General features: G+C 45.0%; 1 protein-coding gene across 3 annotated transcripts in view; it reads left to right on the top strand.

Moving 5' to 3' along the window:
- The window catches only part of CRYBG1 (crystallin beta-gamma domain containing 1), a 1,049,447-nt gene that overhangs the window by 734,504 nt on the left and 295,712 nt on the right, over positions 1-19,231 (top strand). For all 3 annotated transcript variants that reach the window (XM_078648430.1, XM_078648432.1, XM_078648431.1), the window contains one exon: positions 625-2,423. In XM_078648430.1, coding sequence (XP_078504556.1) covers positions 625-2,423 — 1,799 coding nt within the window. The remainder of the gene's footprint in view (positions 1-624; positions 2,424-19,231) is intronic.

Raw genomic sequence — 19,231 nt, 5'->3', positions numbered from 1 at the left:
ACCATAACCAACTTAGTCCTGCTGTGCCGTGTTTCCCACAAGGTAAAATGTGAAACACAAGCAGTCTTTTTCAGCAGAAGCACACTACATCTGCCCAATCAAAATCTGTACTCAGTTGAATCATCATTAGCGAGGAGCCTATGCCCTTTTCCGAGTAGTGTTTCCTAAAGCTCATTTTCAGTTGATCCTATAAGCAGGTATGGCGACAGATGCTCTGTCAAACAAGACCTAAAAAGCACTGGTTGTGCTGCTGCATTGCTTTAAACGTTCTTTCCATGTATATATGTGTATTGTCATGGTATAGAAAGTGTTGGCAAGAGATTGTGCTCTCCTTTCACTTACATGATTTAGTGTACAATACAAAAATCCTATTCGGATGAGTTTTTTACAACGACAAACTGAGATTCTGATAACCCCTGTGAATATCTATTATCCCCATGCCACATCCACGTGTTCCCGTTTGTGATTTGTGGTACTGCATGCTTAGTCTGAACTGCTTCCTGTCAAAGAGAATGATACTTAATGTTTTACAAATTGCATACAATAACTGTTTCAATTACTGTGTTAGGAAAAAGAAGACTAATTTGACAGTAAATAATTGTTTGTATTTCTGTTTTCTTTTAGTCTAGAGCCCAGTCTGCTGATGCTGCTAAGAAAGAAGCTGCTAAGAAGCCAGTTTTGGGAAAATTTGGCAACCTGTTCAGCTCAAACAAGAAGAAGAGTTTGAAAAATTCCCCAACATCTCCCACAAGCCCAAACAGTGAAAAGCCAGTTTCTCCATCAAAAGATGTATCCTCAACAAAGTCATCGGAAAAAGAGTCTCCCAAAGACAGAATCAGAAGCCCGAGCTCGGTGACCATTGATTCCAAGGGAAGGACTAATAGCATTGCCAAAGGCAGTCCATTGGAGGCTGCATCAAGGTCACCCAGGAAGAGAGTCACTGCGACTCCCCCACCAAAGGAGGAACCTGTTGGTAAAAGTAATCCGAAGGTGGCAAGTTTGATCAAGGATCGGGAAACCAAAGGGCTGGCATCGAATCACACTGCTGAAGGAGATTCTCCGCCACAGTCTGCTAGTGCAGAAAAAGAAAACCGTTCCGAACAATCCACTAGCGGCCTGGCCACAGCCTCTAAAGGCTCAAGCAACTTTTCTGCATCCGTTCAGGTCTCCATTTTAGCTGACAAGATTGCAAACAGTGTTCTGAATGGAGTGCCTGGTTCTGAGGGTGAAGCAACCAAGAGCAATGGGAATACAGCCCCTTTGACTGGGAAAGAAGTAAGTACAGCTAAGGAAACAAACAGAACCTCCAGCAGGGTCTCGACCACCAACAAAAAGCCTGTCTCTAGTGTTGCCACCAATACAGAAGTGCTGTTGGGAAATTCAGAAACCCGAAAAGCCAAACCAGTGTTTCGAGTGAGTAAAGGACTTGACCAGGAAAAGCCCCCACCAAGCTTCTCAGGGGATCAGAATCCCAAAGGCAGTTCTCCCACTGAGGCTGAGGCTACCCTGGCCTCTTTGGTCAAGCAGACACACGTGGAGCCCGAGAAGACCTCTGAGGTAAAGGACTCCCCTGACATTGCAAGTGAAAGCACGAATCCTGCCAAAGTTTTAACCGTGGATATTTATTTGACCAAAGCTGTGGAGTCCTCGGATCCACCCGACCCCCTCACCCCGAAAGAAAGCTCTGGCGACGCAGATCTGGTGATGGAGAGGAGGACCAGCGGTAGGAAATCTGGCAAGAAGAGGAGGTCTTTCAGGTTCAACGCGAGCCAGAACGACGACCTGCCCCCGTGGGAGTCCTCCGCGGTGGAAGAAGCGGTCAACGAAGACCTCCCTCCTCCCGAGGAGCCGAGAGAAGCGGCCGCCGCTCCCGAGAGCAGCGCCAAACCTCCTCAGCAGCCGCCCGAGCCCGGCAAGCCGGATCCCAAGGCAGGGGCTAATCAGAAAGTGTCGCCTAGAGGTGATTCAGACAAAAGCAAACAGCAGCTCCCGCCGCCCGCCTCGCCCACAAAGAGGAAGGCAGCCCGCGAGAGCCAGCCTCCCTCTCCGGTGCCAGCCTCCCCCACGGCGCGCAAGAGTCAGAGGAGCCCCCCGACCCCACCGGCTGAGGGCTGTCCGCCGCCGGGGCTCGTCTCCACAACAAAAGGTGCCGCCACACCCCAGGGACCCGCCTCCGGCGGTGACTCACCCCAGACTCCCCCCGCGGACCTCGGAAGCGGCGACAGCCCCGGGGAGCCGCGCAAACTACCGCGGGAAAACAGCAAGAGGACCGCCCTGCACACCGAGCTGAGGGCCAGCAAGCGGGAGCTCGAGAAGTCCACCGAGAGGCTCGCGGCCGCCGCCGCCGCCGCCTCCGAGGCCGCCAGGGTGAAGAGCAGCGCCGTCCTCGCCCCCAGGAACACGGTGACCAGCAAGCTCCACATGTAAGTCTGCGCACCAGGCGCTCTGAACAGAATGTGTATTTTGCTGTTGATTTTTAATGTTGATACAGTAGTGAAATTAATGAGGTGCGAAGCGGTGAATTGGGTCGCCTTATCTGTATTGTATTTAATTGCTTTATCTGTATTGTATGTAGTTGTTAGGAGACAGCGCGCTTAGCTTTAAAGTTTCTGATCACAGAATGAAGCAGGGGCGGAAATATGAAGTCAACCGACATTATAGGGAGGGGGTCTTGTTTGCTGAGTTAGAGTTGCCCGTGTGTGGAAACACCGAAACAGAAAAACTCCTACCCTACTGTCCACGTTTACTAAAAGGGTGTGATCCTCGGCAAGTCACGTGTGTTAGATCCACTCTCAGGCTACCTCTAGGTGGGACAGGTGAGCCCTCCCCAGTGTCGAACCATTAGGAGGAAAAGGAACAATTAAATTTTTTTACGAAAATGGGAATCCCTGGAGTTTGCGGAATGGCGATTTTTCGAAGTGACGCGGATCACTGATCTTTCAATCATTGATCGCAGTCATGGCCAGCAGCTGGTCGAGAAATCTTCCCTCACATTCTACTTAATGTTCAGTCACATAATGCCAGCCCACTTAAAATCACGAGAAGGGAAGTCTGCCTGTGTTGTAAATCAGCGCATGGAACTTGGTTGCGCTAGACAGACTCTCGACACGAAAGTCGTTTATCTCAAAATGTACTTCCCCAGGGGGTTGCTGTCTGAACACGCAATTATATACCTGACAGCTCTCGGGAATCTTGCAGACAGAAACTCGACTTGTAGATACCTCGCCTTGGGGTCTCGTACTCCGATAACGGATGTTTTTTCTGTGACCTAACTCGGTAGTACTTATTTAATCTATCTCAGAAGGATGAAAGGCAGAGTGGACACGCACAGATTTGACCATCGGGGCAATCTTACATCAATTAAGTGGATGTTTTAGTCTATATGGCTGTAAGGGGCCACAGCCAAACGCCTGACAAATGGTAGCGCTACGAAGTGGCATCATCACAAGTCGGCGCCTTACAAAATAAATAAGGGAAATGCTAGCGGTTTTGGGAGGCATTTGAACCCCCTCCCCCTTGCACAGCTGCGAAGGAAGAAGGGATGAGTTTCCTAACGTGTTCCAGAAAAACATGAGAATACACAGCTTGGTTACTGAATTGGGACAGTTTTTCGTGCAGGCAGCACCCAGACAAAGCTTGGAGTTTTCTTTCTTCTGAATAAAAGACAAAAGGTAATCGAAATGTAATATGCTTGATTACTGCTCGGTAACCATGCTACCTCTGTGTGGGTGTTGTTGAAAGACCAGGCGGATTCTGGTGAACTTTGAACCATGCATAATGGCTTCAATATATCGAGTTTCTCGAGCCACGGCTCAAATTACTCTGTACACATAGGAAAAGCAAACGCTGTTGTTTGCATTTTGGTGGACTGCAGTTACTGCACAGTGCCTGCCTGTGCTCGAAAATATCCACTTGAAACTGTTTTAGAAAGCAAATGGGCTCAAGGATTTACGTCTTGTGCAGTCAACATGAGAAATATGCCTATAATTGTAGTGATCGCACTTTTAAAAATCCCTTTTAAAAACGGAAAATCCAAGGGGCTGCCCTGCCACATGGCTCGGTGTGAGCACGAGGTGGGTGTGGACATATCCACGTAGTCTTTCCTGCTCTGGCATGCATTGCCATACGCAGAGACGGTGCGGGCATTTTGTTTGTGCTGTGTGCAGAATATATGCAGTGAAATTGTCATGGGAAGGCCCAACAGACACTTCCAAGTTTGCAAACACAGACACTTCCAAGTTTGCAAAATGTTATAGAGGTATTGAAGGTAATAACGACTTTGAGCCTGTCCCGGCTTTTGAACTAAATACACTTGCAACCTGGGTATTGTAAGCCACACATGCAGTGGATAGAGTGAAACTACAAGCCCCATTATGCTTGGAGCTGAAGGCTGCAAAACCAGGTAGGCTTAAAGTCTCCTCACAACACTGGGGCAGTTGTTAACATGAATCGTAGTTTCAGTGACAAAGGTAGTCCTGGGCCATTAGCACAGGAATCAGAACTGCAGCCCCCGCTCGCCAATAGCAACCAAGCCCCCTCAATGTTTAGATTTTCTGACCTATCATTGTCACCCACTTTTTCTTTTGGTTATAGATTTGTGATCGCTTGTTAATGTATTTTGCAGAGGCCGTTTTAGTCAGTAGTTAAATGAAATGAAATGAAAAATTGCATTTATAGAGCGTATATACTACCCGAAGGCCTCGCAGCGCTTTAACTGAGAACCAAGGCAGCCAACTTAGATAATTAACAGATATTACTGAACAAGTGGGTCTTTAAAAGCCTTCTGAATGCCATCCGATTGTTGTTCTCTCTAAGGATGACCCAAAACTTTTCGTATGCATTTGTTCTTGTAGTGATTAATGTTGATGTGATATGAGTTCACGGTTCCATCGGGCACCTCCAGAGAGAGAGGGTGTCGTGAGAGTGTTGCGTTAGATTAATTGACGAGTTCCCGCCTGGGAAGCAGTCGGCCCTTTAATGCAGGCGCTGTGAATTGCACATTGGTTTCTGGGTGGATGAAGCGGCACTCACTGATGGTTATTTACAGCACAGTCTCGCCTAATGAAAACACTCTATATTCAGCATCTTTTAGATTGACTCAAAGGCTGGGGTAAAAATAGCAAAAGCTGCCTCGAGGACTCGCTCCTTTTAATATTGAGCCAAATCTTCTGTTTTCTGCCTCGTGTGGAGCCTCGGCTGTCTGGGAGGTGGTCTTAACGTCACAGCTGGCAGCTCCACAGCTGTACGAAAGCCAATCACATGGTGGCATCGAATCCCAGTGGTCCCACTTCCATTCCAGTCAGAATAGCCAGGGCTTCGAAATGGGAAACAACAGCGCCATTTTATTTTTAAAGATTGTTGCACTTTTATTAGACTTGGAGACAGAGACGCCGTATTGTTCACTAACTTGTCTGACAAACCTAAACACATGAAGTCATTGGTCTATTTCAAAACACTGTTAGAAGCCTAGGCAATAGAGCTGTTTGAGCAGCACTGTGTGCAGACATTTATTTGCATGTTTTAATGTATAATGTATTCATCCTTCTCAGTTTAATCCATTTTATACTGTGTTTCATTGCACCTGGTACTGTTCAGTTGTGTCTTGTCCAGCAAAGTTCTAAAGCACTGTGAAGGCTCACTTAGGTGGTATATATCGCTTTAATAAATATGCCATCCCAGCATTTACTGCAATCTCCGTAAAATGTAGAGAAACAACATGGTCCTCCCCTCAGCACAATTCTCGGGTACTGTACGGGGCCTCACAGATAGATAGAATGCAGCAAGAAACAGAACATCAACATATCATTTGATATTATTTTTGAAAAATATATTATTATTGATTTACTTATTTTAATCTGAAGCATAGCTTTTCAGTATCCCAGACAAGTTATCACACTCTCAGGTCACCTCTTCTATAATTGCCAAAGCCCAGGGTATTTTACAGTAGTTTAGTTGTTTTCTCCTCTGATTCACCTTCCCTTTTCCATGGTTCCCATCTACAGAGCTCCCTACTCCTCTTTGGAAACACCACTTCTATCAGTCCCATATGTTCTCACCACAGACTCCATATTTTATGGCCCTTTCTCAGGTAATTCTTGCTTCATACAGTATCATTTCAGTCTCAGTAAAGATGTCCATCCCTTTTTTCCATTGATCCACCGTAGGCATTGTTTGGGGCCCGCATAATATCTCTTTTTGCCACCATATACCCAGAGCAACAAAACATTATTTTGCATTTAGTCTGTCTTTTGCCACCCCCCCCCCCACCTCCAATCTCCAGTCTAGCCTGTTGTGGGCGTGATTAATATTTCTTCTGCGACTTCTGACATTTCCCTCTGTATTTACATTCAAAACATTTGTGTCTGTCTGCATTTCCATTCATGTGCCCTCTTCTACTTTACATTTGAGACAAATGTTTGAGGGAGGAAGGCCCATCTAGTAGATACGAGTGCTGTGAAAATAGGTTGGGTGTAATATCTTATGTTGGATAAACTTGAAGTTTGATCTAATTGCTACCTCTCTCGGGTGTCTGAGGATATCACCGCAGTCTTTGTCCTCTAGGTCCCCTTGATCTCTGACTTCTCTCCTTCAAGTGTTGTCAGTTACCAGAGACATTATTAAGCGTTTTATAAATCTGTGGGCTTGCCCAATTTCTCCCCTAAAATTTTTCTCTAAGGGACTTTTGTCCTGAATTGTCCACCCAGCTCTCACCAAATGTGTGGAGAGAGCATGCTTCATTTGCATGTGTCTAATATTGTGACGGATGGAGATCATACTCCTCTAGGTGTTCATATTCTTCTACACTGTCAGGTCCTATTATTTTGCCCACATATGTTAAGCATATCCTGTTCCAATTTCAGAACCTCTTCAAAACTGTCACCTTCTCCATTAATGTCACTCTTCATAACCGTATCTATCGTCTTCAAACTTTATTCCACCCCACAGTTGCTATTCTCCACACCTTCACTATAGCTCTGATGGCATGTGACAGATCATTCTGCCACTTCGGCCTTAAAAGCAGTGTAAGAATGTATTTCTCCCTTAGCTTGCCTGTTTTTTTAATAAATCAAAACAACGGATTATCCAGCTCTGCAAAGTCCCACTAGTTATGAGGCCCAATAGTGATATAGAACATTGGGGAGGGCAATGCCCTATATGTATTGTGTTGTGTATAGGGCAGACGGGGTTACCTCGCAGCACTTTCCCTCCCAAAATAATTGTCTCCTCATCTTCCAGTCTGTCAGTCCTGAACATGGTATATTTCGGCCTATTTATCTTGTATCCCAAGGTCTATAAATTGCTCAAACGCCTCCATAAGCACTAGTATTGCGAGGTTTGGACATGTCACTTACAGAAGAATGTAGTATGCATGTAGAGATATGCTGCCATCCCCACCCGACTGCTTTCTGAAACATCCACAGCTGAACCTGATCAAACAAGCTAGGGTCAACTTCCATGGCGAACAGTAGGGGAGACAGAGGTCAGGCCTGTCTGGTGCCACTTTTAAGCCTCAAAGTAGTTTGTTGTTCATCCTGACCTCTGCCGTTGCTTGTGTATATAGCAATCTAACCCACAGTGTGAAGGTTGAACCTGTTTCTAATTCATAAATTGTCTATATAAGTTAGATTTTAGTTAACATCAATAATTGACATTCATTTAAATTATTGCTAGGTGTGATTGAGTGGATATTTTGCAAGGAAATATTCTGAAACTCCGGGTTTTAAGTAAGTGCTATTCTATGATAGTTGACAGTGTATTTTTTTCCTAAACACAGTATCATTTGGTTTCCAAGATTTAGGTCTTGACTGCTCAATCGGATGGGCTCAAACCTGGGGCCAGAATTTACGCCACCAGCCCCCAACAACTGGCTAGCAGCCATTAACTTGTGCCATGAATCTATATGATATCTCTGGTTCACCAGTATCTTTTCTCACTTGATTGTCATGATCACTGGTGGGATATTTGATCACTGGAGCAGCCGGTGTTGGAAAAGTTACCTTACTTTCTTGTGTGCCTCACCCACTCAACCCTCACATTTTATCTTAACTATTTGTACTTTGTGAAAATGGTATTTTTTGGCTCTAACTCTGTAAGCAATCACAAGAGAGGATAGGCAGTTTTCACTAGAATGTATTTTATTCATATCTGTTTAGAGGTTCCTTTCACTTGCGACAGGCTTTAAAAGATCTTCTCAGGTTTTCATTTCTACATGAGGCAAGTGTGTTAATTACACCTGGAAACGTCTTCGTTTGTCCACATAAGTTTAATTTCTATATAGCTCTTAAAACCGTGGTAATCCATACCCTGGCGACCCTCACGAAGAAGAATGTGGAACTCACTTGATATCTACTTACACACCCATAAACCTCCATGATTCCCCCAACGCTCCAAATTTCACGAACTTCACAGATTTCTTGTCAATCACACACGCCATATACATCTCTGGTTATACCGGAATGATCAGAACCGCTTTGCTGCATGGTGGCGCACTCATTTCTCTTTGCTCTTTTCCCTTTGCTCTTCTCTGCGTCTATTCTCTCTTTCCTCTTTCCTCTCTGATCTCCGCCTGATTACGGCCTCTTGGATGAGTTGTGGTACTCTCAAAATGCCCGGACACATCTGAATGTAACAATGTTCACCAAGGTTAACCATTCTAATGCTTTTGATTGCCATATTCTTATCCATATGATCCTATTGCTGTTCAGATGTACTCTCACCTGTATATGTATTGTACTCACATCATAGTTGGTTATACTGAAATACCCAATAAAACTTTTTGAAATAAAAAAAAAACGTGGTGCTCCTTTCAACAGCCAGCGGCAACTACCACAGCTGCTGGGCTGCGAGGAAAGTGCCATCACAACAGAACCCTAGACTCTGAAGAATCTTTTGGTTGGTCTAGCAGTACAAACCTAAGCAATATCACAACATATCTCCCTTCCTTCAACCACAGGAGGAAGAGCATTAAACATGTGAAGGCTTTGAGATATGCAAAGGAATGAACACGGGGAAAAAATCATTAAAGACGAAATATTTTTCAGCAAGAGAAAGGGAAAAACACCTATTGAAATATAAATAAAATGAAATAACAGAATACATCTGAATTACATATAGCATTGCATATACTGAATAATGATTCTTTGTCTGTCTACTGATATTGTAGACACAAGATATCAATTCAACACCTTAAATATAATTGCTCAAGAAACCCTCACATTAGGTACGTAGCAGAAATAAAAAAAAAAGCAGTAAATGAACTATTCCAACTCAAAATCTCACAAGTAACTAGGTCTCCTCACGCGCAGGGTTCTCTGAGAACATGGCGTATTCTGAATACCTGATGTATCCTGGGCATTACTACAGATACTGTAATTGGTCCCCAAATTATCGCCATCTGGTCTCACAGCTCTCATTCTTTCATTCTTTCATCCACATGGGTCGCCTAACACTGGCGATCCTGTGCTAACATGTAACCACTACATGCACCTCCATCCTCTCTCCTTGGCGATGTCATCAGAACAATATTGTGGGACCCTTCAAAGATTCCATCTCTCCCCATTGACCAACACCACATGCCACTGATGTACCTCCTTGACTTGGAAAAGACCCCGAAATTTGCTCAAACCACTCCGGATACGGTCTGACCTCATTTTGACCCAATCACCTTTGTGGATGCTCGAATGACCTTTACTCTCACCTGGAATACTTGGACGACCACTCTCATCCCTAACTCTCTCCCCTTTCCCAGCATCCAACTCCCTTATCGAACAAGGTATTCGTTTGATTTCAGCTTTTCTCCCCACCATGGCATAAAAGGACACCACACTGGTGGTGTCCTTTTCAGTGGCGCGATAAACCCACATCAAATCATAAACAAGCATTTACAATGCAATAGGTCTCACACTGACATTTTGAGTTATTGACATTGTAAATGATATTGTATTTTGGTTTTGTTTTTCTTTTGTAAAACGTAAATAAGATGCATTGTAATTTAATATGGCAATTGCTAAAAGAAAGTATAAATGCAAAACTTATTGCATTTACACTAGTGTGGTTTTCTTTTTTGCAGTGTTCTTTATTGGTTCTTCCAACAAAAGTGTGATACTGTCTCACTGCCCCAGACCGACCGAAAGAACACGCCTAATTTGGCTTACACTAACCTGCGGGCAGTGTGAAACCAAAACATTCGTTTTAGGAAACTGCTCCCCATGTGGAAGCGTGGAAGCCTCTGATGCAAAGCATTTCAGTTGCAGTGAAACCCGCAGGACTGGATGCAATGAGTGAAGGCGGGTAAATAGAAGGTAGCCACCTACCCTGGAAAAGTCCTGTTCTTAGAAACTCTGGAATGGATGACACTGAAAACAAGTAAAAGCAAAAGCGCTTCTCCTCGTTTTTGTTCCAACTTTCACTTTTTGTGTATCTCATTCCCTTCGTTCGTCCCTGCCTTCTTCCTTCTTCCCTCCCTCGGATTTCCCACCTATGCCCGGCGAGAAGAGCACGTGACACACTAAGCATCATTAGTTCTTCAAAAATATTCAACACAAGAGCATTTCCACTAACGTGCCACCATTGTATATAAATGAAAATGAGCCACATGCCACCAGCAATCGCCTGCTTTTGTCGTTTGCAGACAGGGACGACCCCTGCTGTTGAGAGCTTTGTGAAGTTATGTACAGAGAAGCGGGACAATACAATGAAAATGATATTGCTGAAACATTCTGCCCCCAACCCTAAAAAACATTTTTTTATGCGTCCGACCCACAGCCCCAAGTGCTGCAAATCACCCCCCACAAACATGCAGCGAGTGGGAGGCGGCCGTGTTATGCGCAACCATATAAATTAAACAAAGCAAAGGCGAACAAAGTAAAGTAATTGGTGTAACGTGTCTGGCTGACCCAGATTTGTGCCCCCAGCCTCAGGCTCCTGTTTTTTCGTAACAACCATAAAACAAGCCATCGCAGTGGAATTTCCGGGTTTTTGAAGGGGAGGGAGGGAAAGTGAAAGTGCGTGATGCGCGTGCTGTGCAGCTGGTTTCTCTGCTGAAGGGAGACAGGAGGTGGCACTCGTGGACAAGAGATGTGCACTTCGTACACGTGCACATCTCCTGTCCGCGCGTGCCACCTCCTGTCTCCCTTCGCTAAGGAAAGCGACGACTATAGGGTCTCGCTAGCGAAGCAGCTGCGCTTCATTCGCACGCGAGACCTAATGACTTCCTCCACATCCAGTATTTTATATGAACAGTGGCCCCTCACAAAATGGATAAGTGTGGAAGAATTAATATAGAAATACAATGAGATCTATATTGTGTCGCTCATCCGGACAAAGGTACTTTTAATATTTTATATATTTGTGAAGAAAACAAAACAATAAAGTGGGAAAAGGATCACTAAATTTATCAAGCACAAATGAGGACAAACTCCATAGCACCATCCAGTAATCTAATAGTGTCAAGGAGTTGACAACGTTTTGATCCCATACAAAAGAAGTAGCAGGATTATCTTCAGAACATAGACATATATGCCTGAGACTGATGCTGTTTGCAATAGAAGGGTACTGTCCCAAAGGGGACTGAGCAGAGCGAAGAAGGCAATCGTGTGCAAACTACATAATCACACTTGCAGTCCAATTCTTAAATAGAAACTGATAGAGCCGTAACCTAAATTGGGCTACAATGTCAAGGATGACAATTAGATAGCAAAGAGCCGGGCACAGTATGCAATACCTCGGCAACGAAAGACCTGTAACCGATGTGGAGACCACTAAGAGTAACAAGGCCTTCCTCCACATCCAGGTCAATGGCTAAGGCCAACTCTATCACACCCTTAACCATGCGGTTGGCTCGCCCCACAATCCCATTGGCTTGAGGATTGTATAGCGCAATGCAGGAGTGTTCAATTCCACAAAAACTCATAAATTCTCTCACCCTTTCCAGATGTCAGTTGTGTTCTATTGATTTTTATGAGCACAGCTGAGTAACCTTCCTCTCTGAAAATCTCATGCAATACTTTTATAGTGACCCGAGAGGTGATCCCAGGTAAGAGACGTACAAAACCACCTGGAATGAACAACCATTCAAACAATACCAAATCTCTTGTTATGTTCCACCCCTGCCATGGGACCAATAAAGTCAAGGCACACATTACGAGATCATTGATACTACTTGGTACAACTTGTGCTCCGACTTTCAACCTCTTCTCACACTCACTGCATTCAAGATACCTTTCAAACCATTCAGTCACATCACTGTCCATTCCTGGCCACCAAAACTCACATCTCCATCTTTTCTTCACCACTGACTGCCCCAAATGTCCTTCCTCGGCTAAATAGAACCAATTCCTGCGAATGCCAAATGGAGGGACAATTTTATCACCCATATAATAATTTGATCAGCTGCAATATAGAGGGAAAAAAACGGTATTTTTTGCACTTTTACTAAACAAGAGTTGGACGTTTTGGGCCGATTCACAAAGGCATATTAGAAAACTCAAGTAGTACCACTTCATATACTAATAAATACTGTTGTGTATCGACCCCACTGTGTTTCAAATTCTTTTAAAAAAGATATTTGGCCAGCGATTTGAGTTGGGGTGGCAATTTTAAATTGATCTCTAGGCTACTGTGCTTACTTTTTGCACGCAGAAATAATGCTATTTACTGGCAAACACAGTAAATTGTTGATAATGTATGAAGAGGCATTATTTATACAACAGCAATAGGATGCTACACCCTATGTACTACTTAAAGCACTGATTGTGTCATATTTGCACTGCTTTTCATAGTTTAAAATGGGAAAATGCTGTTTTCACAATAAGTGATTTTAAGAATGTCAAGTAATGTTAGACCAGACTCAGAGTCTTTAAATTATTGGGCAAAGCACGCTGTATGAAAAGTATTCACAGGTGCAAAGTAACCCTCTGTATTCTGCCAAACCAAAGCTAGAAACTATGAGCGCCTCATGCAGTTGCCGTGCCTGGTTCTCTGTATTACCCGTGCCTGGTTCTCTGTATTACCCCTTACAGATCGGTCCCCATGAGATAATGATAAAGAAATTGTGAAAGCTCCAACTATTGCATTGTTTTCACTCTGTCCGTCAGCATTAAGTGTACAGTCAGCATTTTCAAAGGGGAAGTGTTCTTTTGTGGACTTCTTTCTCCTGTCATAATCTGTGCCGAAGAGAGCTTCGTGATGGGTGTCCAGAAAAGCTTAAAGCAATCCCTGAGAACCTAAAGAGTGGAATTAAAGCTCTCAAGTTCTGTGGCATTCCCAAGTCGAGACCTAAGAAGATAGTAGGAGTTGTTATAATATAGGTGTGGTTAAAGTAGAAACAGAACATGGATAAAGTTGATATCTATGAGGCACCTACTAGCCACTAGTGGGATATAGATACAGCTAGTTAACCGGTCAAGTTATGATGTAAGGCAGCAGCAGGGGTTGCAAGAACAAAGCAAATGAACCTGTCAGGGTAAAAATGCTGTTGCTGAGCAGCTTATTATACCGGTGGACCCTCGAGTGCCCCGGCAATGCAGTGCATATCGCCACATGAGGTCATGATCGGATTCATGACACCGTGGTGGAACATGTGCAGTTCACCAGGGTTTGTAGTCCACATAGTGCACCATATCCCAACCCACCATGGCACCTCCCCATCCCCTCTGGATAGGTGATAATGGTTAAAAGCTTTCCTGCAGGAGGACAGTTAGACACAGTCTCGCTGATAAGATGAAAAGGCTGGTAGTTAGAAAAGTACCCAGGTGACGAGACCTGATGTGTGGACATTGCCTCTTATCTCGCTCTTCACATTGATAAATAAAGCTTTGGAGGCCTGCCACGAAACCCATTTAGCAAAAATCATGTTGTGATCAATAAGAGACCATACCATATTTGTTTTTGAAAAATCCATGTTTTTGTCACAAGTTTCTCAGATTTTGGTTAATTTACCAGCGAATCAAAGACTCAACAATGTAAACGGGTTAAGTGAAGCCAAGTTTCCATTATGAGAAAAAAAGGAAGCATCTAGACTTTGTACAAGTTCAGGAAGCTATATGCTTAGGATCTTGATGCACTTCTAGAATCCTTCTTCCTAGTATGTTCAGTCTTGTATTTCACACAGTGTTCCCAGGTAATCTTTCAGTTGCTTAAGAGTTTCAACGAAATCAAAGCATTTGGAGTGCTGTTCCATTTTTCTCAAGCCCCTTCAGTAGTACTCCTTGAAGCTCTGGGGTATACCCTTATTGCTGGGGTTCTTTGATGCTCCATGGTGACTTATCGCCAGGCAACTCTTCCTTGTGATGTCAGAATATGTCAAATAAACAAACTAATCACATGATATGTACAATTGAGGAAAGCACGCTTCAGTACTCATATAGATTCAGAGAGGGTTGGATGGGCATTTTGGAGCTCACAAGCCAGAAAAGGTTTCATTGGCCAATGCAGCTCCCCTTCTCACAGTAGTAATGATGATGTGCAGGAGAAATGCAAAAGCAATTGTTCGTTCATTTACTTGAATGTTTTGAGTTAATACTGCACCCAATCCTAGTTGATTTGCGTCAACCATAAGAATACATTCAGACCCAGATTTAGAAGAACCAAGAGCTAGGGCTTGAACAATCAAATTCTTGATAGTCAAAAGCTTGAGCAGCATTCTGATCCCAAAACAATGTCTCCACTTTTTAAAATAGTTTTCATAAAGATTGAACAATAAAAGCATAACCTTGGGTGAAGCTAGAGTAATGCTCGCTCATCCCTCTCATCATCATCTCTTACGCCGACGACACCCAGCTGATCCTCTCCCTCACCAGAGACCCCGACACCGCCAGAACCTGCCTACACGAAGGGATGAAAGACGTCGCCGAGTGGATGAAGGACAGCCGCCTGAAACTGAACTCGGACAAGACTGAAGTCCTCATCCTGGGATCTTCGCCCTCCGCCTGGGACGACTCCTGGTGGCCCCCAGCCCTGGGCACCGCACCCAAGCCAACCGACCACGCATGCAACCTGGGCTTCATCCTGGACCCCTCCCTCTCGATGACCAGACAAGTCAACGCCGTCTCCTCATCGTGCTTCAACACCCTGCGTATGCTTCGCAAGATCTTCCGCTGGATCCCGACCGAGACCAGGAAGACTGTCACCCAGGCACTCGTCACCAGCCGACTGGACTACGGAAACGCCCTCTATGCCGGAATCACAGCCAAGCTACAGAAAAGACTCCAGCGCATCCAGAACGCCTCTGCCCGACTCATCCTGGATGTCCCCCGACGCAGCCACATCTCCAGCCACCTGAGGAACCTGCACTGGCTCCCCGTCGACAAGAGGATCACGTTCCGGCTCCTCACCCACGCACACAAGTCTCTCCACGACCTGGGCCCCAAGTACCTCAACGACCGCCTGACCTTCTACACGCCCACCCGCCAGCTACGGTCCACCAGCCTCGCCCTTGCAGCCGTACCACGCATCCGAAGAGCCACCGCCGGAGGAAGATCCTTCTCTTACCTGGCTGCCAAGACTTGGAACTCCCTCCCCATCCACCTTCGGCTGACCCAGGACCATCTCGCCTTCAGGAAACAACTCAAGACCTGGCTGTTCGAGCAGTAGCATACCCCTCCCCCCAAGCGCCTTGAGACCCTCCCGGGTGAGTAGTGCGCTATACAAATGGCATGATTGATTGATTGATCCCAAGGAATGATTTCAAGTCCTCTTTGTCTTTGGGAGAAGGTACCTCAGAAATTGCTTTTACTAAAGAAAGTTTTGGTTTTATACCCTCCTGTGATATGTGATGTCCTAGGTAATCCAAATGTTGCACTAAAAGGGGACACTTATCAACTTTCAGTGTGAACCTTTTTAAAAATATCAAGAACTCTAACCAATATAGAGTGGTGTTCCTCAATGGATTTTGCAAAAAACAAGACACTGTTATGCCTGTGCGCCTCCTATCCCTGTAAGCATGGTATCCATGAATTTTTGGAAGACACTAAGGGCAGACGCCAAGCCAAAGGGAAGTCTCAAAAATGTATAGGCTCCAAAAATGGTCAAGTCTTGAGTCTGCAGCAAGTGGGACTTGGTGGTAAGCTGAGCGTAAATCTAATAAGAAAAATATTTTCATCCTTGCTGCTTAGCTAGAGAGACATTGTCTAATCGCATCACCCTTGATAGGACAAAAAGCTAGAGATAGAATTGGCCTCAAGCTAGTTCTGAAACATTAAGTTGGTTGTTCACTCTTTTGTTGTCTTACATGCTACATTAAGAGACCGTTTTAGGTTAAAGTCTACCAGAAAGCACAGCTGTCCGGTTTTCTAAAAAAATCTTTGAAAGAAAGTTTCCCTGGCAGTGCATTCCTCCCGATGCTTACCATTGGCTTTGTGGGTTTTAACTCACATTTGCTGGCTTTCTATCTGCTGACTTGATTTGTTTTAGGCTTTCCAGCGTGAGTTTGTCCCTCCCAATGAGTAAAGCCTTTTAATAATAACTCTCCTTGAATTTTTCCTCAAGTGCTCCTTTCTGTAAATAGGCCAGTAAATCTTGTTCTTATCTTGTCACATTTGCTGTGCGTTAAAGAGACAGAGGTCAAATGTCAGGATCTGCCTTCAGAGGGAGCTTGGTATTTACTTTTCTTCTCTGACTTCAAGGTGAGAGGATTTACGTGACAATCTTGCTGGATACTGGGGATATGACAGGGTTTTTTTCTAGCACACTGCAACATTTAAATGAACTGTAAAAGTATTTCAGAATATATAAAGATTAGAAAAGCACAAATAAAACAATTTTTTTGTTAAGTCTGAAGTGTGTTGGAAACACAATCCTTAATATGTTCAAAATAAATCAATACAGTAGGTGATTCTATTTCCACATATCATTTGTGCGCTGTATAGTTTTATTAGTAAAACTGTATTTATGTTCAAATGTAATAGTCATTTAAGTTGAAATGTGTTGTCTGTAATGGCAGTGTGCTACCACACCATGCATACTCCACGCCACTCCACTCTACTGTGCCCCACCCTACACCACTGCACTCTACTCTGCATCACTCCATTCCACTGCACTCAACACCATTCTCCCCAACTGCACTCTACGCTTCTCTACTCTGCACCACTCCACTCTATGCCGCTGTACTCTACATCACTCCAATCTAGGCCACTCCACTCTACTCTGCACAACCCCACTCTACGCCACTCTGCAACATTGCACTCCACTCCACGCCACTCCACCCCACTCCACCCCACTCCACCCCACTCCACTCCACCCCACTCCACTCCACCCCAATCCACTCTACCCCAATCCACTCTACCCCAATCCACTCTACCCCAATCCACTCTACCCCAATCCACTCTTCCCCACTCCACTCTTCCCCACTCCACTCTTCCCCACTCCACTCTTCCCCACTCCACTCTTCCCCACTCCACTCTACCCCACCCTACCCCACCCCACTCTACCCCACCCCACCCTACCCTACCCCACTCTACCCAGCTCTACACCATTCCCTGCCAATACACTCTACACCAATGCACTCTGCTCTGTACCATTCCACTCTACACACCTACACTTAACCACTGTACGCCAATCTAATCTGTCTGCACTCTATGCCACTGAACTCTGCACCACTTTACGCCATTACATGCTACGCCACAGCACTCCACTCTACGCGACTTCACTCAACTCTGAAACAATGTACTCTATGCCATTGCATTCTACACCATTCTACTACACCCTGCGCCACTGTACTCTTCACCACGGCACTCTCCTTTGCCATTTTGCCCTCTCCATCACTAAACTGTCCGTTTCTCTAATCTGAAAAACGGCATTCTACTCCACTTGCACCACTGCTCTCCTGCACTCGCACCATTGCCCTCTACATCACTGCACTCTGCCAATCAACTCTGCACCACCTGCTCTACACCACTGCATTCTCTGATGCTGCATTGTACACTACTGAATTTGATGCATCTGCACTTTAGCCCATGCACTCTACAACACTATACTCTGCATTGCTCTAGGCCAATGCACTCTATACCTGTCCACTCTATGCTACGCGGCGCCACTGCACTCTACTCTGCACCACTGTACTCAACAACAGTGCACTCTACTCAACACCACTCTAGGCCACTGCACTCAACGCCAATGTACTCTACGCACTTCTACACCACTGCACTCTACGACACTCTGCTCAGCAACACTGAACTCTACGCTACTCTACTCTGAACTACTGCATTCTTTGCCAGGGCACCCTAAACCACTCTACTGTGCAGCACTCCACTCTACACCACTGCACTACTCAGCCCTCCACTCTACACAACTGCACTGTGCAGCACTCCTCTCCCAATGCATTCTACAGCATTGTACATTACTCTGCATTACTGTATGCCACTCTACTCTGCACCATTCTATGCCACACTGCTCTCTATGCCACTCTGCTCTACTATGCACCACTGAACTCTACGCCACTCTACTCTACACCACAGCACTCTAATCTACACCACCCCACTCTAAGCCACTGCACTCTACTATGCAACACTCTTATCTATGTCGCTGAATTATCTGCCACTGCACTCTGTGCCACTGCAATCTACACCATTATATTCAGCAACACTCTATTCCAATGTACTCTACACCAGTCCACTCTGCTCTCCGCCACTCCGCTATACACCACACTGTGACTCCACTCTATGCCACTCCAATACACAACACTCTATGCCGCTCTACTCTAACCTTCGCCATTCCACTCTTGACACTCCACACCACTCTCCGCTACGTCACTAACGTATAGCCATGCTGAACAGCAGCCACACTGGTATACAACATGACTAAAACACATTGCCAAAGCCAATAGCTCTTGCATAGGCGAGACCTATTGGCTTAGCCAATGCTGGTTGGCAACAGTGGCTCCCACACACTAGTATGCTGCAGACAGTCATTTTCTTTAAGCAGATGTTTGTAGCAGCCTGTGCTTGCATGTGTTGATCTAGCACATCCCAGTCCTGAGCTTCTAAGCATGCACCTCTTGTTCAATTGGCTTCATCAGTTGATGTTTTCTTCCTTATGTTTTTTCTCTTTATACAATCTGCTCTGCCCGCTTGTACTCAAAATCCATGCCCTTTGCAAACGAGCATGAACATTGGAGATTGTTTGGGCTTATGTGAGTAGAACGTTTTCTCAACCTCCACTAAGACTCATAGGACAGGTACAGCATGGGCAGGAGCAGTGCACGGTCCTTCATTCACCGAACAGAGTGCAAGAAACA

The sequence above is a fragment of the Lissotriton helveticus genome, chromosome 6 (genome assembly GCF_964261635.1).
Source record: "Lissotriton helveticus chromosome 6, aLisHel1.1, whole genome shotgun sequence".
NCBI lineage: Eukaryota > Metazoa > Chordata > Amphibia > Caudata > Salamandridae > Lissotriton > Lissotriton helveticus.
Note: the sequence above shows the minus strand (reverse complement) of the source record. Positions and strands in the feature narration are given on the sequence as shown.